At 33.4% G+C, this 21,979-nt stretch overlaps 2 protein-coding genes across 3 annotated transcripts in view; one reads left to right on the forward strand and one right to left on the reverse strand.

Moving 5' to 3' along the window:
* Nucleotides 1-629: 629 nt before the first annotated feature.
* On the reverse strand, nucleotides 630-13,927 carry LOC132728903 (biogenesis of lysosome-related organelles complex 1 subunit 3-like). Its single transcript, XM_060714615.1, has 6 exons — nucleotides 13,766-13,927; nucleotides 8,740-8,944; nucleotides 7,543-7,639; nucleotides 6,347-6,366; nucleotides 5,203-5,324; nucleotides 630-4,729 (listed from the first exon to the last, which is right to left on the reverse strand). Exons 1-6 carry the CDS (start codon nucleotides 13,853-13,855, stop codon nucleotides 4,589-4,591), a joined length of 675 nt encoding a protein of 224 aa, XP_060570598.1. The 5' UTR covers nucleotides 13,856-13,927; the 3' UTR covers nucleotides 630-4,588.
* A 43-nt stretch (nucleotides 13,928-13,970) lies between these two features.
* LOC132728902 (DNA replication ATP-dependent helicase/nuclease DNA2-like) overlaps nucleotides 13,971-21,979 on the forward strand; it is a gene marked incomplete at its 3' end in the record, with an annotated part of 30,090 nt that continues 22,081 nt past the window's right edge. Inside the window, 4 exon segments of one of the 2 annotated variants that reach the window (XM_060714613.1) lie at nucleotides 13,971-14,018; nucleotides 15,255-15,315; nucleotides 17,008-18,175; nucleotides 20,235-20,760. In XM_060714613.1, the coding sequence (XP_060570596.1) occupies nucleotides 15,280-15,315; nucleotides 17,008-18,175; nucleotides 20,235-20,760 (1,730 nt within the window). 2 annotated transcript variants of the gene reach the window in all.

Raw genomic sequence — 21,979 nt, forward strand, 5'->3', positions numbered from 1 at the left:
CTAAAAATATCCACACGAAATGCCCAGGTGCAGTACTACACATTGCTGAGCAACATTCCTGTAAGCGTTTCATGACTCTAGGTCAAATCTTTTTTAGTTACGTGCAATACAAGTTAAATTGGAAAAATTTTTACTAATTCAAGGGCAATAACTCTAAAAAATACAAATATATCCACACAAAAATACCCAGGTGCACAACTACAACATGCTGCTGCCTGCAACATTCCAGTAAGGTTTCATGACTCTAAAAGTCAAATATTTTTTTGAGCTATGTGCGACACAAAAAGAGAAAGGACGGGGCAGATGAAGGAAAGACAGACGGGACAAGGGTAAATCTAAATGCCCTCTATAGTGGGGGCACATAAAACTTCGCAAATATGTAGAATCATGGTTCTTTGACACTGCACTTCTTACTCATCTCTATTAAACTGAAAATTCAATGAGGTATCACCAATAATTTAAAAGTTATACTCCTGATAATCAAAAATTAAACAAGGAAGAGTTATAGTTCTTGGAGACAGCATTTTCTCTCACTGGTCTATTATTACTGTTTGGCAGTTCAAAGTCAGGACATCTTTTCCACTAGATAAGAAATTGACACCTTTAACCATTTACAAATGAAAGAAATATACAGGTAGTATTAATATTTTAATCAAAATCTAAGAATAATTGGTATACATAATGAATATATAATTTAAAATGATAACTATCAAAACAAAAATGTTTAACATAGCTCTTCAACTCTATCAATATGTTTTTATTATGGTGAATACTAATTATTTTAAAAAATTGTTCACTTTCATCTTTTTGTCATAATTGTCATTACTTCATCTCAGTTTTGTTATATTTTTCTGTTTCTTCCAGATCATTGATTCCAGCACATTTAGTTTTGAAAGATTTGAAAATGGTTTTTACTTTTTAAGTTGTTGTAAAGTGAACAAACAAATCAATCTAACCTTGTCACTTTATTTTTTTTACAGAAATCATTTTATGATATAAAAAATTATTGGTACAAAAAAAACACAAATCCGTAACAGATGAAGGAATGTGTACACAGTTTATATTGCACATAAATTAATTTATAAACACAAGAACTTTCTTAGTCTTTTAACAGTTTACCAAGCCTTTACACGTATTTATGGTAGGTAAATAACATAAAATACAAAAATGTTTGCCAAAGACATTGTGACAAACAAAACGATCAAAAATCTTTGTATTTTTTCTTATTTTACAAAATCATCCAGAAATACATCAGCATTTCAAGACCAGCTACTATGCCGTTATATTGCAAATTAGCAGGAATATGACATTCAACATGCTCATAGCCTTGTAAAATCAATAAAATATTACCCTAACCAAACTAGCTACTGGAAAACAATAAATTTTTCTTCTGTATAGCATGTCATCTTGGTCACTGCCAAAGTCCCATATCAAAGCTCATGAAGCAAAACATACATACACAATGAGAGGACTTTATGAGGAAATTGGTGTTTATTAATAACAAAATATTTTGCAATTTTTATGTCCAGTGACAATGTTCTTTTGATATCAGAAAAAGTAAAAATAGGTAACAGGATTTAAACATATGTATATCAAATATTCTTTATAACAAATGTATCAACTGAAATATCAATAAAATAGTGCTGGAAATTCTAGACTTTTCATACAATAATAATTTCCAGAAAATAATAAATACATTACACATACATTATATGCAACATATTTTCTTTTTTTTTTCTATAACTCTTTCTGTAATGTGAGAAAATAAAAAATCAATTTACTCATTTTAAGGAAACTTTACACAAAAATTTGACAGTAAAATGAAATTATGTGTCTTAAAATAATTTTTCAAGATGACAGAAATTGGTTTGTGTTTAAAGGGATTTTTTGCATTTTTCATTCATTACTCTGTGAATGTCCTCAAAATAAATACACTAGGCAGTCACAGGAACAAAACTTTTCTCCTTATAAGGACAAAATGGTTGTTTCCTAATGTGACCCACGTGGGTCAGGTTAGTACGTTTAGATTTAACAATAGTTGTCACAGTGAATTCTGGAAACGTTAAAGAACATTTTAAATGAATGACTTAAGACTTGTTTCAATCATACAATATCTGATATTTTAACTTCAAAGGTTTGTTCAAGTTACATGACTTGTTTAAAACTTTGTTTAATATATATATTTACAGGTCAAACCCAAATTATATAAAATTTATACAGAAATTCATGCTGAGACTTTAAAAATGTCATTTTAGCATCATTTGAGTACATAAGATAATTTTTAATTTTTAAAAAAAAATTTTGTCATTAATTTGCCTGAGTATCCCTTTAAATCTAAATATATTACCCACTCTTTAACCCTTAACACTAATAAACACACTTGTCCATCTTTTAATCCTCCAAAAAACATTCATCAATTTTAGAAAATTTTCACAAGGGTGATGTCAATAGAAACCTTGATATTGACACTGCTTTAGTAAAAGACTGGTGTAGAAAAATCTATTCAGACACTGGCAGTTATTGCAGTTGCATATTGGTTAATGAACAACAATTACCAAGAGCATCTCAAAAAAAAATTAGCCGCCACAGAAAAACTATTAATGACAAAGCTAAGATAATTATTATTAAAACTGCAGACTCTCAAGCGCGACCACTGTATTTTTTTTCTCCCTTAACTTTTTTTTATAATTAAATAAATGTGGCTTTATCATAATTAGGTTAATATATCAATAATATGAAAAGAATGTTTTACCTATTTCTTAATATAACTTATATTTATTATATTTAATGAATACATACATATTCACATGAAAATCTTTCTAGGAAAAAATTAATTACAAGAAACATGGCAATGCCATGAAACCAGGTTTTCAATTATCACCATTGTAGATAAATATGTTGTATTTGAAACACAAATACAAGCAACAAACAATGTAACTATGTGCAATGTAAAACATGAATAATGTAGGAGGAATTGCCAATGAGTAGTGTTCACTATATATTCTGTATAAGGAAAAAAAACAAAGGGCCATTATTAGGTCAAAAATTATCCAATCACAAAACTCCGACAAAATGTGCCAGGGCACTTGATGACAAAGCTTCTGTAAAAGTTTGAACAAAATCCGTTGAAAAATGTAGGACGAGTCAGCACAGAAGAATTTGTTCACTATATATTGATAATTCTGTATAAGGAAAAAAAATCAAAGGGCCATAATTAGGTCAAATATTATCCAATCACAGAACCCCGACAATATGCGCCAAGGCACTTGATAACAAAGCTTCTGTGAAAGTTTGGTCAAAATATGTTGAGAAATGTAGGAGAAGTTGCGCAGGATAGAAATTGTTCACTATATATTCTGTATAAGGAAAAAAAACAAAGGGCCATAATTAGGTCAAATATTATCCAATCACAAAACCCTGACAATATGCGCCAGGGCACTTGATGACAAAGCTTCTGTGAAAGTTTGAACAAAAATCCGTTGAGAATTGTAGAGGGAGTTCAGCACAGAAGAAATTGTTCACTATCTATATTCTATTATATAAGGAAAAAAAAACAAAGGGCAATAATTAGGTCAAATATTATCCAATCACAAAACCCCGACAATATGCCCCAGGGCAATTGGTGACAAAGGTTCTGTGAAAGTTTGGTCAAAATCCGTGGAGAAATGTAGGAGGAGTTGCGCACAGAAGAAATTGTTCACTATATATTCTTTATAAGGAAAAAAAACAAAGGGCCATAATTAGGTCAAATATTATCCAATCGCAAAACCCCGACAATATGCGCCAGGGCACTTGATGACAAAGCTTCTGTGAAAGTTTGGTCAAAATCCATTGAGAAATGTAGGAGGAGTTGCGCAAAGAAGAAATTGTTCACACTATATTCTATATAAGGAAAAAAAACAAAGGGCCATAATTAGGTCAAATATTATCCAATCGCAAAACCCCGACAATATGCGCCAGGGCACTTGATGACAATGCTTCTGTGAAAGTTTGGTCAAAATCCGTTGAGAAATGTAGAAGGAGTTGCGCACAGAAGAAATTGTTTACGCCCGCCCGCCCGCCCCCCGCCCGTCCGCCCGCCGACATACCTCAATCTAATAACCAGTTTTTTCCTTCGGAAAACCTGGTTAAAAATATGTACTGATTAAATATCAAACAGTGAAAACCATGATCATAAGGCATTGATGTATTGTACACTGGTTGTATGGGTAGATTTAGTTACAACAAGCAGTTCGTCAATTTTTATGAGAAATAAGTACAATGTATCAAGTTTAGATTTGAGTGAAGCTAGTGGTAATGCACTCCTGTGAGATTTTAGAATATTTCTATTAAACAATGTTTGACAAAAACAAAGCCAGGAGTACGTCCTAAAGTAGCTTGCATTCAACTTATGGGGGCTTACAGAGTACTGTTTATATACATAAAGTTAAAGCATCAATAGATTTCTCAATTAACTAAGATCAACTTCAAATATTATATAATGTTCTTGTTGATGATATATTAGATTAGAGTACACAAAAAAATTATATCAGATTAGAGTACACAAAATAATTATCACAGAACTGCATAAACATCACTATGTCTTCCTCTATGACTGAACAGTTGCAGGAACAACAGGCTTCACTGGCAATGTTATGTTTGGTAAAATATTGCAGCTCCTAACAATATCAACCTTGTCCTCTAACTGGAACAAATCATTTGTTGTATTCCTCATATGGTGTGACACGTCCTGTTAATAATAATAAATAAAAATTTGATGTTTTGTTTGTTTGGTATTAACACTGATTTTTACACATGTTTGGTCAGTCTACGTAACAACCTTTCCTGGATAACTAACCTGTTATAACGATTTTCTTTAGAAGTGACTGACTACTTATCCCAAACAAAATCTGAATCATGTCGGGAACAAATGACTTAATGTCCCAGATCAAATTTTCCTCACCTGGATCAAACCAGCAACCCCTGGATTAAAAATCTGGTGATTTCTCCCTATAATAACTACATAGATGTGAGGGGTAATTAAGTAAAATGATGTAATTAGTTGCATATGTAATACCGTCAAAGAAGAGATGGATTTGTAATAAAGTAAAAACTTTAAAGAAGAGAATGATGTGTAACTAAGGTTAATAAAGTTATAAATGGGAACAATGTGAAATAAAGTTATGGGATATGATCTCTATTTTTCATAATACAAATACTTACTTGGATAGCTATATGTGACTTCTGAAGCTGAATTGTCAGATTATGTAAACCAGTGGCAGCCTGTGTATAACTTTGATGTATTGTGTCTACAATATGCCTTCTTAAAGCTATATTTCTCTCTCCTGTAACCACAATATTATACTGTTACAGAGATACACCAGTTATAGCAAAATCACAAGAAAGCTTAAGAATGTTTCTAAAAAGTTGTTTCAGATCATGTGACTTTTCTATATACATGTATATAGAAAATAAGCTACAAGACACAGTTTACTATTCTCACTGCATGATAGTAAAACAAAGGTTATTTTGTTTTTGTTTCTTTTTTTTCAGAGGAAAAATCCAGAGAAAATTGTTGCTAAAGTTGTTTTTTTCAAAGGTGATCTTTACTGATTATCTTGAATGTAAGCTATGTGTGTAAAATTTAAACATAATTCTTTCACTGGTTCTGGAGATGGAACTGACATGAAAATATTTACCAGGAATTTTCTAATTTCACATAGGGATACAATTCAATTGAAATCCATGCTAGAGTTATGGGACTTGGACACAACCAAGCTATTATGTCCCCCATCCCCTAGACATGTGTGAAATTTCAACAGACTAACTACAGTTTACAGTGAGATGGGAAAATACAGGCAAAACCTTACCCAAGTGTTAAGACAAAGAAAACATTGACACAGCAATGGAAAGGTTTGTAGGGTAGACCTATCATTTATCAAATAGTCAGCAGAATGGGTTAATGCAAACAATCTTGGTAGAGGTCTACTATCCACAAATATCTGATATGTCTATATGCAAAAATATCAATGCCTTATTTCTTCATTATGGGCTTAGTGGCAGCAGAATGTAAGATTAAAGACAAATTTGACAGACAGGCATACAGTAAAAGTGGAATGTGTACTGAACTTAAATATTTTGGTGAAATTAACCAATTTCAAAAGTTTATACAATATTTACAAATAATATTATATATATATATATAATATATATATATATATATATATATATATATATATATATATATATATATATATATATATATATATATATATATATATATTACAAAATTTAATTCCTTATAATAAAGAATTTTAGTTTTATATTGAACAACTGTCTTGAAATCGATTATTATCTTATTACTTACTTAATTTTCTATTCAGAAGTCTGAAATAAAAAGAAAAGTAAACATGAAAATAATAAATATGGCACAATTAAAGGCTAACTTGCAATCTGATAAATTCATTTTAGTTTTTCAATGAAAAGAAATAACAAGATAATGTCATAAAGAAAGTACTTTAACCTTTTCCCTCATATAGACGTGTTTTGACGGCTTTTCGTCCCCCCTTTTTTGAGAGCTCAAACAGTGAAAAAATGCCCTATTTGGGCCCCAAACACTGTTTTTCATTTTGAGAAATGTTGTTAAAAAAAGTGACTGTTTGGGGGGTATGAAGGGGGGTAACGTGAAACCGATGCTGAAAAGCCTTTTACTCTATCTCAATTCATTGAAAAGTTGCAGCACTTTGAAATCAGTTTTGATGGTAAAAACAATGCAAAATAGTGATTTTTGGCAATTTTGAGACGTCCCCCCGTTGCTATGGTAACAGGAAATTTACGATTGAGCATGCTGTTACAAGTGTCTAGTCAACATTTGTGTTTCATCAGTATTGAAGCATTTTCATAGTTTTATAGCAGTTTGAACTTGTTAGAGGAGGCTTTTCAATGAAAACGGCCATTTTTCGCAATACATGTATGCTCATTGGGTAAAAGGTTATACATTTATTTATTATATACTTATAAATGAAATATTGAGAAATATTGATGAAATAAAATGCGTATTTTCATTTTCCGTATTTTCACTGTAAAAATTTATTTTTCACTGCAGTGAAACATATTTTCCGTATTTTCACTGGTGTCTTGCCGGACTACTTTCTTTTAAATACTGTCAGTACACAAAATTTAAGGGAAAGTCTTTCAAATTTTATCGCAAAAAAGTGAAAAATGTATATAATAAACAGAAAATTCAAGTTTTTTCTATAATTACATGATTTATTTTCATCTTGTGGCATGAAAATTACCATATTTCACTCGTGGCTACCGCCACTCATGAAATATTTATTTTCATACCACTCGATGAAAATAAATCATGTATTTATAGAAAAACTTGAATATCCTCTATATATTTAACAGAAAATATTTTTCTTTGTGAAGAAAAAATATACATATTTAGCAAAATCTAGGCACAAATTAAAAAATAGGTTGAATTGATAATATTACATAAAATTGCTGGAAAATTGTAACTACAATGTATAGCTATTTAGAACATACCAGCTATATACTTACGTATTATATTTCGGTTTTACCTCCTTCTGCTGTGAAGGTAATGATGGTGATTGTGGTGATGTTAAGTCAGTCGTGTCCCCTTTCTCTGATGTATTCACTGTAGAAAAATATCAATTTGCTTTATTTTCCATTATAAAATTATACAGGTATATTACATCATAATTATATAAATACTAAAATTCAATCATTTTGTTGGATTTGTAATTTACTCAAAAAATTTTCTATTGTGTAAAACCACACCATGGAAATTTACTTAACCCTTTACCTCATATATACGCGAAGCAACACACTTTCGACCCCTCCCCCCCTTTTTTAGGCCTGAAAAAAAAGTGAAACAAATGTTTTCAAACACATGTTTTCGTTTGAGAAATGTTGTGTAAAAAAAGTGACCACTTTTTCGCCGCCCCCCATCCAAAAGATACATCAGGGGTTTGCCAGTTGGGGATGTGCCCCCTTCTGTTTGGGGGGGGAGGGGGGTTGAAGGGGAGCGGTAGTCCCCCTCACCGCCAAGAAAATTTTGGATTTGTGAGAGGCTAAAAATGACCCCAGGTCGATCATAAGGTAACGTGTAACCAACGCTGAAAAGCCTTTGACTCTGTCTCAATCCCTTGAGAAGTTGCAGCACTTTGAAATAAATTTTGATGGAAAAAATCGAGGCAAAATAGTGATTTTTGGCAATTTTGAGATGTCCCCTCGTTGCCATGGTAACAGGAAATTTAAGACTGAGCATGTCGTTACAAAGGCAATGGTCCAGTCAACATTTGTGCCAAGTTTGATTAGTATTGAAGCATTTTTCATAGTTTCATAGCAGTTTGAACTTGTAACAGGAGGCTTTTCAGTGAAAACGGCCATTTTTCACAATATGCTCATGGGGGAAAGGGTTAATAAATTGGTGGAAGGAAACTAAAAGTGCCTAAATCTTCAGGCATTATAAACTAAAGACAACGAGTACATGAAGGAGTATATTGTAGGAATATCCTCTGAAATACTAAGTTACTTACCTTCCCAGAAAGTAACATGTTTTAATTACCTTTAAATGAAACTTTTAACATCAACTTTGACAATGTAGAAGTTTTAATAAATCTGAAGACATATATTGAGCCAGATAATATTATGAAATTTTAATTATCACTTCTCTTGCAGGATAAAGAATGCACAGCTTTTATGTAACTAAAATAAAACACAATTTACACAAACCATTGAGTGGTAAGATTTGGCCTTCACTTGTTACAATTTCAAATTCTTCATCACTTTCTGATGCCTCGCCAGACACTATGACACCAGTGTTAACTGATACTTCGCCATCCTTGTGAGACACTATGCTACTTGTGTTTCCTGTCTTGTCACCATCATTTTGACTGATTTCTTCAGTCAATCTACTTGTGCCAGCAGTGGCTGTGGTCTAAAATTACAATTATATAATATTAAACAACACCACATATATAAATAATTTGTATATCAGCAGATAAGTGGAGGAACAATCATTGTGTATGGGGTACAGTATCAGACTCCAGTGGGGTTTTTTTTCACATTAAGGGGAATGATGACATGGCCCGTTGAGAGGGGAAAATTGTACCATGGAGGCAGAAAAGGGGAAATTCAGAAACACATTAAACAGCCTATTTTAAGTGAAATTTAATATAAATACTATTATTTCTTTACATTACAATGGCCTTCTCTTTCCCACTATTACAATTTACATTATTATGATAAAATGGATCTCAAGAAAAAAGGTACATGTAAAAATTAGTTACAATGCATTTTTATGAATAACTGGTATCAAATTCAAATGAGCTTACAAGTAAATCTTTAATTTAGACATTTTAGTACACTTTAAGCTCCACATGATATCACCTGTATCATGTTTATTTACTGCATTATATAAACCCATAACTGAAACTTCCAGCAATAATAATTTAACTAATTGAGTTACAGAAACTTAACAAGATGTCATTCTGATATAAAACAGTTATATACTGAAAACTTTTATACAGAATTTTAAAAACAAGAGCCGGTTGAACAGGGTAATGCTCCCCGACAAGGTTTTGGACACAGAAAAGTATATCTTTTGTAGTTTCAGAGTTATGTCCCAGACAAAGTTCAAAGTGTGATAATTCCAAACTTAGGCAAGGCAGAGTTACTGTTCTTTGCACTGCACCTCTACTCAATGGGATCTAACTACCGACTGGCACGCGACACGTCTCAATATGGTGATCATTTCTGTGAATTTGTTGTAAAATCGGACTTCAAATAATGAAGTTATGAGCCGGACACGATTTTGCTGCTTGAACCACCGGTGACATACATGTGAACTCTCCCACTTTTAGCAGGAGACTCCCACTAAAATATTAAAGGGGTATTTTTACAATTTTTTTAAGAAAAATCTCCCACTTGATCATTGAAAAAAGTTCACATGTATGTGGTGATAATGTAGTCAGCTATAAACTTGTACATGTTTCTTTTGACCTTTATTAACTTTGGGCTAGAACTTTTGGCTAGCAATATGGGCCTGTACAGTTACCCACTGCCTTAAAATAAAAACAGTGATTAACATATTTTTCAGTTTCATATTACTTATGTCATCACTGATATATATACAATATTTAGCTCCATGATGTCATGATTCATGAAACTGAAAACCGACTAATCTATATCAGGGTCTTTCAAATAGAATGGTCTGGAGTCGGGCCAATTGTACGAAAAAAGATGTCTTGGCTGATACACATAATTAGGTTATTTACCTACCGTGATCTACTAGTACATCCCTGCTAAAAATCCAAGCATAAGATAATGTTTTGTTAAATCGATTAAAAAATTACTGAAAATTAATCATGGATACATTATATCATCAGTTTTTACTTTGAAAAGTATAAATTTTATAGATTTGGTTTGAAGTGAGGAAGTTTTCTTTCCAGGCGTTAATGTAAAAATCTACTGCTCTTATTCGAAAATAGGTCCGAGTTTCAAAAGCTTTTTTAAATTTATGCATAGTTCAATCAATGACAAAACGGAGATCAATTTTACAGAGCAAAAATGTTATTTAATTGTATCATGTAAAGATTTTATAATATTTCACAATGTTATTTACAAATATTTAATAATTAATTAATTTAATTTAGCGCCGTATGTCGGCAAATAGTCTTAACAAGCATTCTATGTTTTCAACAGATCAAGGCTTTTGACCCATTACTTTATGAGCATTTTGTGAAAAATGGCTATTTTCATTGAAAAGTCTCCCATTACAAGTTCAAATTGCTATAAAACTATAAAAACTGCTTCAATACTAATCAAACTTGGCACAAGTGTTGACTGGACCATTGCCTTTGCAATAACATGCTCAGGCTTAAATTTCCTGTTACCATGGCAATGAGGGGACATCTCAAAATTGCCAAAAATCACTTTTTTGCGTTGATTTTTTCCATCAAAATTGATTTCAAAGTGCTGCAACTTCTCAATGGATTGAGATAGAGTCAAATGCTTTTCAGCGTTGGTTACACGTTACCTTATGATCGATCTGGGGTCATTTTAGCCTCTCACAAGTCCAAAATTTTCTTGGCAATGAGGGGGACTCAGCCCCCTTCAAACCCCTATACAGAAGGGGGCACATCCCCCTTCTGGCAACCCCCTGATGTATCTTTTGGTTGGGGGGCCGAGTCGAAAAAGTGGTCACTTTTTTAGAACAGCATTTCTCAAACAAAAACAAGTGTTGGGGGCCTAAATAAGGCATTTTTTCACCACCTGAGACACCAACAAGGGGGGGGGGGGGAAGCGTTAAAAGGCGTATATCTCGCGTAATGGGTTAAAGCATTATTTTCTTAAATGTTTTTATCTTTTTTTACAAGAATAAAGATTTCTAGATAACATCATGATGGGCAGCACGAAATACCCAAATATACCCAAATATTGCCCAAATATACCCCAAAAAGTGCTGTTTTTATCATGAATACAATATACATTTTCACTAAGATACATGTATAATCAACCATACCCAAATATACATTTCCCTATCATTGTGTTTTGAACCAAAATACAGTCTATATGTACACCATTAAAGCTATTTTTTTTAAATAACATGGACACTTGTATATGATATGAAATTTCAACAAAATTACACCTTAAAAATGTAAGTGTAGACAACAAATATCATATCTTGATTTAAAATTGCAAGTACATTCATAAAGAACCTATATAGTACTGTAGATAAGCAAATGTCACAACTTTATTTCCTTACAACATCGTAACTGTCCATTTCAACGGAATGAATGAAAATTATAGCAGGCTAAGTCATTAGTCAAAATAGCTAAGTCATATTTAATAAATATTTATTTATTTCTCATTATAATCTATATTTTATACGAACAAAAATAAATATTGCTATATTTGGGTATATTTGGGTGCATTTGGGTATTTCGTGCCGCCGCATCATGATGATGTTTTTAGAATTTTTATTTTTGCTCTTCTATTTAATTAATAGAAGAAACATGCATGTTAATAATAAAGTGACTGATAGATTGAAAACCACTGAACAAAGAAAAAACACTAAGTTAAGCATTTTCGGTGCCACCCGGGTTTGATGGTTGTCCAGTTTTGATGGTCTCCAACCAGTACTCTTAATGAGAAGAAAGGTTTTTACATGATTCATAGAATTTCCTTTGATGTGATGATTATCAAGTTGTGCTTTTTAAAAAAATACATTTATAATCTATATCTTCCTTCCCGTTTAATAATTTCCATACTTGTATGATATCACCTCTAAATCTTCTGTAAGCCAAAGTAGGAATTTCCAGAATTTTTAATCTTTTTTTTTGCGACGGACGCGCCCTCAGGCGCGTTCAGAGCTAAGTCATCTACATGGGATTTCGTCTGCTACACTCGCGCAAAGTGTCCTCAACCGATTAACAGCCCAAGAAAAAGTACATGAATTTGATCCTTTAAAACTCCCATACTATGTCGGGATATCTTAAAATCTTCCATATTTAGCCTTTTCAATTTCAAATTAAGTTATCCAAGTTAAAATATGGACGTATATGATTGATAAAAACGTTGTAGTCGAGTAGTATTATTGCGCAATTATGCAAATTACTGCCGAAACGATTTACCGCTGTCGAAAAAGTAGGACAGCAAATTATACTATAATAAAGGTGTAAGCTCTGAGTTCCAAGAAATTATTAGTAGGAAATAAATATTTCTACATTATACAAAACATTATTATTAACAAATCAAAAGTTTTTTGGACTCTAGAATAACTCGCGCATTAATAAAAGAAGAGCTATTTTCGTGACGTTTAGCTGAATATTCAGCAGTTATTAATAAATTAGATACATTTTCTAGGTCACGATATGAGTTAACCTTCGCTATTCTAAAAATAGATTCTGCTTTACCTGTGCTGATTTTCGGACAGTAGGGAGTACACATTATACATGTTATAAACCAGCGGATACTTACTTTGTTCACATGCAATACTTTTAGATATTCTATACAATTGTAAGAAGCAAACAAGTTGAAAATGTAATTTAATGTGAAAAATGAAAAGGACAACTAAACACTATAGTGCTTTTAAAAAAATTGTGACATTTAGATTAAAATAAAAACGATGTGCTCTGGCCCTTGCAAATAAAAAAAATCTAAAAAATACGGTGACTATTAATTGCTGATGATTTTAACCAAAAAATATTTTTAATGAGACGTACATATCCAAAAGAAATAAAAATACAAATGACTTATTTTTATTGTCTATATGCCCACTATGTTAAAACACGAAGCAATTCTAAATAACATTCTCACATGTATAATCACGGATTTATCCGTGGTATATTGTATTATGCTTGAAGTCTATTTGCATGGTTTTATTTTAGAAATATGTCGTTGAAAGTTTTTTTTCCATTTACATATCATTTCTTGGAATAAATCGATAATGACACTGATTTACAAGTTTGACCAGGGTTTTAGGCATATATTTCATTCTGCTTGAAAGTAGAAAATCTGGATTATATCAGATTGGGACACAAAATATATTGCTCCTTGTATGGAACAAATTTTCTCTGTTATATATTTTGTGTTTTATTTTTTTTTCTAAAAAAACCCAAAATGTCTCCCCAGTTGCATGTCCGTCGCATTCAGTGCTGCAGCACTTTGATTTTTTTTGTTATGCATAGAACTGAAGGGGCGGGGTAGATTTGGATATAATTTGCTGTAGCTGAAAATAAACAGACACAGTCTATACCTCACGATCTAATGATTCATTTGGACCAGAAAGCTCATCTTCATCCGATTCAGATGCTTCGCCTTCAACAATTATTTTAGAATTTTCCATTTTTTCACGTCAGTATATTGCAGAGGCTTGGACACAATCTCATCTTCTCGGCCCTTTCGTCAGTTATTATTGATAATAGCCGAGATAATCCGATTGTTATTTTTACAAAAATGAAACCGGAAACTGCTCAATCGAAGTGAAAGCGCGCGGTGTTTTGAGAGGGGTAGTCACTATACATACTAGTCTATAGGCTCATAATTTGTTTTACATTTACTTATTTGTTTTACATTTACTTACATTTGTACATTTGTCTTATCACTTAGAATGACACATGGACAACGTAAAAAGGATCTTGATTGATGTTTGTTCTTACAAAAATTTAAATGATTAGCCCCCTGTAATCTGAGAGTAGAAATAATTTGAGCCGCGTCACGACAAAACCAACATAATGGGTTTGCGACCAGCATGGATCCAGACCAGCCTGCGCATCCGCGCAGTCTGATCAGGATCCATGCTGTTCGACTTGTAATAGGGTTGGTAAGTGAACAGCATGGATCCTGATCAGACTGTGCGGATGTGCAGGCTGGTCTGGATCCATGCTACTCGCAAACGCACTATGTTGGTTTTGTCGTGACGCGGCTCACTTATTTTGAAGTTTTGTCTGTGTTTTAAAGTTATCTAAGAGAACATGCGTCATTTAAGAATAATCACCACCTGGGGAATTCTAGTTTGAATGGCCATGCGGAACCCCATTCATGAAGGCAAATCAATACTTTTAAACAATATATTTGCAGACAACATGGAAAAGGTTGAGAAGTTCATTTTCTTTGATAAAACCATCTTAACATTTCTTACTAATACTAATTTATATTCAAATTGAATAAAAAAGGTCCCTAGAACTGCTATGAAATTTTGAATAAACATGAGATATGGTGTTACCTTCAGGCCTATATTCCAATTAAAAAGTAAAGTAAAAAATGTAATATTGAAAAAATGGTTATGCTGGACAAGTACCAGTAACCTACACAGGTAACTTTGATTATTTGTTAAAAGGTAAGATTTGGAGCCTGAAACTGCTAGGAAACCAGTATATAAATTCATATAGTCATCAAATTTTTTTTTAATTAATAAGGTAGTCATTCTGTAATTTAAACATAATATTTCATTGTAATAACACTAATTAAGTTAACAGGGTTGTAGCATGTGGATGGTGTGAGAGGGGAAGGGTGGTAGTGATGGTCTTTGACACACGCGGAATAACTGTGTGTTAAAAAAGATAATAAGGACCCTGTGAATAACAGTGATCATGCACAGATATTTATTGTTGTGTAAAAAATATTATATATCGTGCATATTTTCACTGAGTGAAAAAATCTTTGTTCAGTTGTATCACAAAAAGATGATTCAATATACAAAAGCTTTAAACAAAATATAATTAATTGTATATGGAATTTTTTAGATGATGTCTGAAACATGATAGAATCATGGGAAAAGCAAAAAAGCCTCCAAGCGCCAGTAAGGTAAAACTTTGAAGTATAACAGAGGGCCAAAATATTTGCTTTTAATTCTGTAAATGCTCTGTGGCTTAGTGGTGAAGGTAAATAATTGGTTAAGGCAGGTAACTTTAAACCACTCGGCCCTCAAAACTGGGTTTGAATCTCGCAAGGGACTTAGAATTCTTTCATGTTAGAAAGATTTCCAGCTAACACTTAGGGAAAGTCAGTGGTTTTACTACGGTGCCATCTTGTACCTAAAATAATGCATAAAGGGACACTTGAGGTCCTCCCTGACCAGTTGCCACATGATCTTTACAGTGCCAGTGTGACTTACTATCCAGCAAAACAAACTTTGAATGATAGCACTGACAATTGTATTATTATGACTTGACTATGCCACCATTAAGCTGAGCCTCCCCCCCCCCCAACCCCCCCCTGCTGTTGATATCGAATTTTTTTCAAATAAAAACGAAAAGCACCAAAGTCAAAGTAGGGTGAGGCCATCCGCCTCCGTGGTTGAGGGGTTAGAGCCGATGACTTCTAATCCAGTTTCCTCTCTGGCGTGGGTTCGGTTCCGGGAGATGCTATGGTAGTTTAGGGTGGAGGAAGGTAGTCTAGTACTGGTGTAACTTTCCAGGAACGATGGTTAGGAAACTACCCGCCTATATGACTGAAATACTGTTGGGAAAAGGCGTAAAATGAAACAAACAAAGATATATTAAGGGTTAAATTTGTGTCAGTTCAAACAAATTTTGTACTTTCTGATATATGACAAAGCTTTTTGTGTCACCTTGTAAAAGGCCACATATAGGGGTTACTTTTGTTGGCGTTGCCGTCGTCTGTGTCGGCGTCGTCCACATCCCCTTAAGCTTGTTCGGAAGCATAAGTCAGTCATTATAAGTCAGATTGACTTCAAACTTGGTATGTATGCTTGTTATAATGACTTGAAGTGTAGAACGGGTACTCTGCACTTCTTAATTTTTAAGTTATTGCCCTTTGTTAATTTTCATACTTTATTTTTGTCCGGGCCATTTCTCCTAAAGTATAAAAGCTATGGACTTGAAACTTCATAGGATGATAGATCTCATTAGAAAAAATTCAGTGCGCAAAAACCGGTACTCTGCATTTCTTAGTTTTAGAGTTATTGCCCTTTGTTAATTTACATGCTTTCTTTTTGACCAGGCCATTTCTCTTTAAGTATTAAAGCTATGGACTTGAAACTTCATAGGATGATAGATCTCATTAAGAAGAAGTGCAGTGCACAAGAACCAGTACTCTGCATTTCTTAGTTTTTGAGTTATTGCCCTTTGTTAATTTTCATACTTATTTTTTTTCCAGGCCATTTCTCCTGAAGTATAAAAGCTATGTTCTTTAAACTTCATAGGATGATAGATCTCATTTAGAAAAAGTGCAGTGCACAAGAACCGGTACTCTGCACTTCTTTATTTTCTTCATTTTTGTCCTTGCCATAAATTCTCCTAAACTATATTGTTCACAAGGCGACACATCCGACTTGCAAAGTTCTAGTTTAAAATAATGATCATGTGTAAGGAAAAACAATTCAATACTTTGCAAGTCTTAAAACATTTGTGTAAACTAGTACATGCATTCATTGCAAAGCTGGCTATTTTATGATTACTAAAATCTTTTCACTAAAAAGTATTGGTAGATTTCTTACATGAAATATTAGCTCTTTACTTTGCTTCTTTTAAATAGGAAAATGGTCAAAAGACGATATCCAGTTTCTTTCAAAAACCCACAGGTAAAACAGTATCTAAGGGACTATTCTCAGAACATGGCTGCCACAAGGGTACATCTAAACAGCTGTCCTCTGAACCAATAGTGATCAATGATGACACCTCTGACATACGGCCAGAAAAATTAAAATTATTAAAAGCTGATCCACCTAAACATAATGTGCTATGTGAAAAGAAAAATCTTGAAAAGTCATTAAATCTTCAAGCAAAAGATAGTAAAGCACTGAGTCATGAAACGGCAAGTGTTGTTAAATCATCGGCAAGGGGAACAAATCCTTTAGAAACATGCATCCCTGAAACCCAGTTTTGTTTTACACCTCCTGGTGTTAAAAAAGTAGGTGTTGACAATATGATTGTTTCTCCTGAAGCAAATGACTTCGGTCTCATTCCTGATACGCCTCAAGATAAGAAAGAAGATGTAGTGAAAACAAAACGACCTTTGGCACGAAGTTTTTTGCTCTCAGCAGGACAGATGGGTACAAATCCCATACAGAAAGCTAAAGAACACAGACAAGAAAAACTTGCTATGAAAAAGAAAGCTAGTCTTGCTAGAAAAAGTTTGTTGTCAGTGTCTGTACAGTTTAACCAAGATGAGAAAAAGCCTTTAGTTTCAGAGAATGAACCAGTTGAAAATACAAATTCTGAAATGGCTGATTATGGGTCAGTCTGTGATGGAAAAACTCCTACAAAAATTTATTCTGATGGAAATTCAATTAAAAGAATGGCAAGATCTGGTTCTTCACCTGATTCAAAACGACTCAGTGATGGCTTAGGAAACAATGGAAGCAATTTAGATTCTGTAAATGAGAAGTCATCATTAGGTAATTCTGTTTGTAAACTTGATTTTGAAGTCAAATCAGTCACTGATAAACCAATAGCTGGAGAAGGGAAGAAAGCTCAACTCAACGTAGATGAAACAGATTTTAAAAGTGCTAAAACCATGTTAGATGATCAGATTATAGAAAAAAGTAAAGAAGAACAAATGAGGCTAGAAAGAAGGAAGTTGAAGGAAAGACAGATGAAACTGAAGAAAGAGAAAGAAGCTTTAGAGAAGAGAAGGGTAGAAAAGGAGGAGAAGAGGAGAAAAAGTGAGAAACTGATGAAATACCAGTTAACTGGAGTATCAGGTTTGTATTGGTTGAATCTCAACCAGACATTTTAAATTTTAATTAGCAGCTGCATGGCCAAGTACATGTAGTTAACATCTAAGATTATTTATGTGTAGGTTCAAACCCTGTTAGGAGCATGTCCTTCTTTGAGCAGGAAACTTTACCCTAACTGCTCAGTACTGGTTGGTTCCAGGAGTGGATTCAAGAGTGTGTGTCGCTTACTACACAATCATACTACAGTGTAAAATAAAATTCTGTATATATAAATATAACTTTTGGTATTAAACAATAGATGGATAATGAAAGAAAAAGAAAAGCTTTTGTTGTATATTTTATTAGCTCACCTGTCACAAAGTGACAGGGTGAGCTTTTGTGATCGCTTTTCGTCCGTCCGTCCGTGCGTAAACTTTTACTTTAAATGACATCTCCTCATAAACCACTAAGCCAATTTCATCCAAACTTCACAGGAATGTTCCTTTGGTGGTCACCTTTAAAAGTTGTTCAAAGAATTAAATTCCATGCAGAACTCTGGTTGCCATGGCAACCGAAAGAAAAAACTTTAAATATCTTCTCTTAAAAAACCCCAAGAGCTAGAGCTTAGATATTTGGCATGAAACATCTTCTTATGAGTGTCTACCAAGTTTGTTCAAATAAAAGCCCTGGGGTCAAAATTGGCCCCACCCCAGGGGGTCATTGATTTTCCCTATATGCATTTAGTAAAAACTTAAAAAATCTTTTTTTTTGAAAAAACCCAAATAGCTAGAGTTTAGATATTAAGCATGAAACATCTTCTAGTGAGTGTCTACCAAGTTCGTTCAAATAAAAGCCCAGGGGTCAAAATTGGCCTTGCCCCAGGGGGTCTTTGATTTTCCCTATATGCATATAGTAAAAACTTAAAAAATCTACTTTTAAAGAACCCAAAGAGCTAGAGCTAAGATATTTAGCATGAAACATCTTCTTATGAGTGTCTACCAAGTTTGTTCAAATAAAAGCCCTGGGGTCAAAATTGGCCCCACCCCAGGGGGTCATTGATTTTCCCTATATGCATTTAGTAAAAACTTAAAAAATCTTCTTTGAAAAAACCCAAATAGCTAGAGTTTAGATATTAAGCATGAAACATCTTCTAGTGAGTGTCTACCAAGTTTGTTCAAATAAAAGCCCAGGGATCAAAATTGGCCCCGCCCCAGGGGGTCTTTGTTTTTTCCTATATGCATAAAATTATAGTAAAAACTTAAAAAATCTTCTTTTAAAAAACCCAAATAGCTAGAGTTTAGATATTAAGCATGAAACATCTTCTAATGAGTGTCTACAAAGTTTGTTCAAATAAAAGCCCTAGGGTCAAAATTGGCCCCGCCCCAGGGGGTCATTGATTTTCCCTATATGCATATAGTAAAAACTTAAAAAATCTTCTTCTAAAAAACCCAAAGAGCTAGAGTTTAGATATTAAGCATGAAACATTTTCTAGTAATTGTCTACAAAGTTTGTTCAAATAAAAGCCCTGGGGTCAAAATTGGCCCCGCCCCAGGGGTGTCATTGGTTTTAACTATATGTGTATAGTAAAAACTTTAAAAAATCTTCTTTTTAAAAAACCCAATGAGCTAGAGCATGAAACATTTTCTTATGGGTATCTACCAAGTTTGTTCAAATAAAAGCCCTTGGGTTAAAATTGGCCCTGCCAAGGGGGGGGGGGGGAAGGAGGGGGTAGATTGTTGTTTTTCATTATATGTGTGTAGTAAAAACTTAACATCTTGAAACATCTTCTAATGGGTGTCTTCCAAGTTTGTTCAAATTAAAGCCCTGGGGTTTAAACTGGCCCTGCTCCTGGTGCCTTTTTACAGGTGAGCGACCTCAGGGCCATCGTGGCCCTCTTGTTATTATTATTTTAGTTTTTGCAGATTTAAGATGATATAATTTTTTGGAAATTATTAATGTTGTCAGGTTTTTTCCCCTCCATTTATTGCCATAGATTCCATATATAGCCATAGTATGACTCTAACAGGGTTACCATTAATGACTCTGTTCATGAAATCAGCTTTACAAAATGCTGTTTTAAAATTGTGGTATATTTATTCTTCAGAAGATGACGTGAAATATGAAGGTGACATTTCTGTAACACAAGATGACACCCTTGATGATATTCTACAAGAACTAAAGTCTCCCAGTTTAATTAAACCATCAAAAACCTCAAAAGCTATAGTACTTCAATCCAAAACAAAGAAAACTGTTGCAGATTTTACAAAAACAAAACCTCTTAATAAAGGGACAACAAGGGCTAATGTAAAACATGGTCATTCAAATGGCGTGGCAAATGTCAAAGACTACAAGGAATCCGACATTTCTTCTGATTGGACTAAAGATGATGATGACTATTTTTCAAAACTTGGAGTTGAAGTATTAGAAACAAAATGTGGGAAAAAAGAAGATTTGAGAGCAGTTGATGATGACATAGATATTGATCACTATTTGACCCCATGTAACCAAGCAACTAATGGATCAAGCATTCCAACAGTAGAAATGGAGATTGAAGAGTTCTTTACTCAAAAATCTAATAGTGACCAGCTTTGTGACAAAATGGCAGGCTTGTCTCCTTTTAAGAAGAATAGGTAACTAATACTTGTATTAATTTTTAGCTCGAGTATTCACAGAATAATCGAGCTAATGCAGTCACCCATTTGTCGGCGTCCGCGTCCCTGTGGTTAAGATTTTGCATGTAAGCTGGTATCTCCATAACTACTGAAGGGAATGGATTGAAACTTCACACTCTTGTTGTCTGTGATTATCTTAGATGATTGGCACAAGTCCCATAACTCTGATTTGCTTTTTTAAATAATTATGCCCCTTTTTCGACTTAGAAATTCTTGGTTAAGTTTTTGCGTGTAAGCTGGTATCTCCATAACTACTGAAGGGAATGGATTGAAACTTCACACACTTGTTTTCTGTGATTATCTAAGATGAATGGTAAAAGTCCCATAACTCTGATTTGCTTTTTTACATAATTATGCCCCTTTTTCGACTTAGAAATTCTTGGTTAAGTTTTTGCGTGTAAGCTGGTATCTCCATAACTACTGTAAGGAATGGATTGAAACTTCACACTCTTGTTGTCTGTGATTATCTTAGATGATTGGCACAAGTCCCATAACTCTGATTTGCTTTTTTACATAATTATGCCCCTTTTTCGACTTAGAAATTCTTGGTAAAGTTTTTGCGTCTAAGCTGGTATCTCCATAACTACTGAAGGGAATGGATTGAAACTTCACACTCTTGTTGTCTGTGATTATCTTAGATGATTGGCACAAGTCCCATAACTCTGATTTGCTTTTTTTAATAATTATGCCCCTTTTTCGACTTAGAAATTCTTGGTTAAGTTTTTGTGTGTAAGCTGGTATCTCCATAACTACTGAAGGGAATGGATTGAAACTTCACACACTTGTTTTCTGTGATTATCTAAGATGATTGGCACAAGTCCCATAACTCTGATTTGCTTTTTTACATAATTATGCCCCTTTTTCGACTTAGAAATTCTTGGTTAAGTTTTTGCGTGTAAGCTGGTATCTCCATAACTACTGAAGGGAATGGATTGAAACTTCACACACTTGTTGTCTGTGATTATCTTAGATGATTGGCACAAGTCCCATAACTCTGATTTGCTTTTTTGCATAATTATGCCCCTTTTTTGACTTAGAAATTCTTGGTTAAGTTTTTGCGTGTAAGCTGGTATCTCCATAACTACTGAAGGGAATGGATTGAAACTTCACACTCTTGTTGTCTGTGATTATCTTAGATGATTGGCACAAGTCCCATAACTCTGATTTGCTTTTTTAC

The sequence above is a fragment of the Ruditapes philippinarum genome, unplaced genomic scaffold (genome assembly GCF_026571515.1).
Source record: "Ruditapes philippinarum isolate M1 unplaced genomic scaffold, ASM2657151v2 ctg6703_1_1_1_1, whole genome shotgun sequence".
Classification (NCBI taxonomy): Eukaryota; Metazoa; Mollusca; class Bivalvia; order Venerida; family Veneridae; genus Ruditapes; species Ruditapes philippinarum.

What these genes read in the sequence shown, in the direction of transcription:
- LOC132728903 (XM_060714615.1), bottom strand. Translation starts at nt 13,855, where the DNA reads ATGGAAAATTCTAAAATAATTGTTGAAGGCGAAGCATCTGAATCGGAT. An exon ending in ACTTCTGAATAGAAAATTAA is followed by an intron (nt 5,325 to 6,346) that starts GTAAGTAATAAG and finishes TTGTGGTTACAG; the next exon opens with GAGAGAGAAATATAGCTTTA. An exon ending in AGTCACATATAGCTATCCAA is followed by an intron (nt 4,730 to 5,202) that starts GTAAGTATTTGT and finishes TATTATTAACAG; the next exon opens with GACGTGTCACACCATATGAG.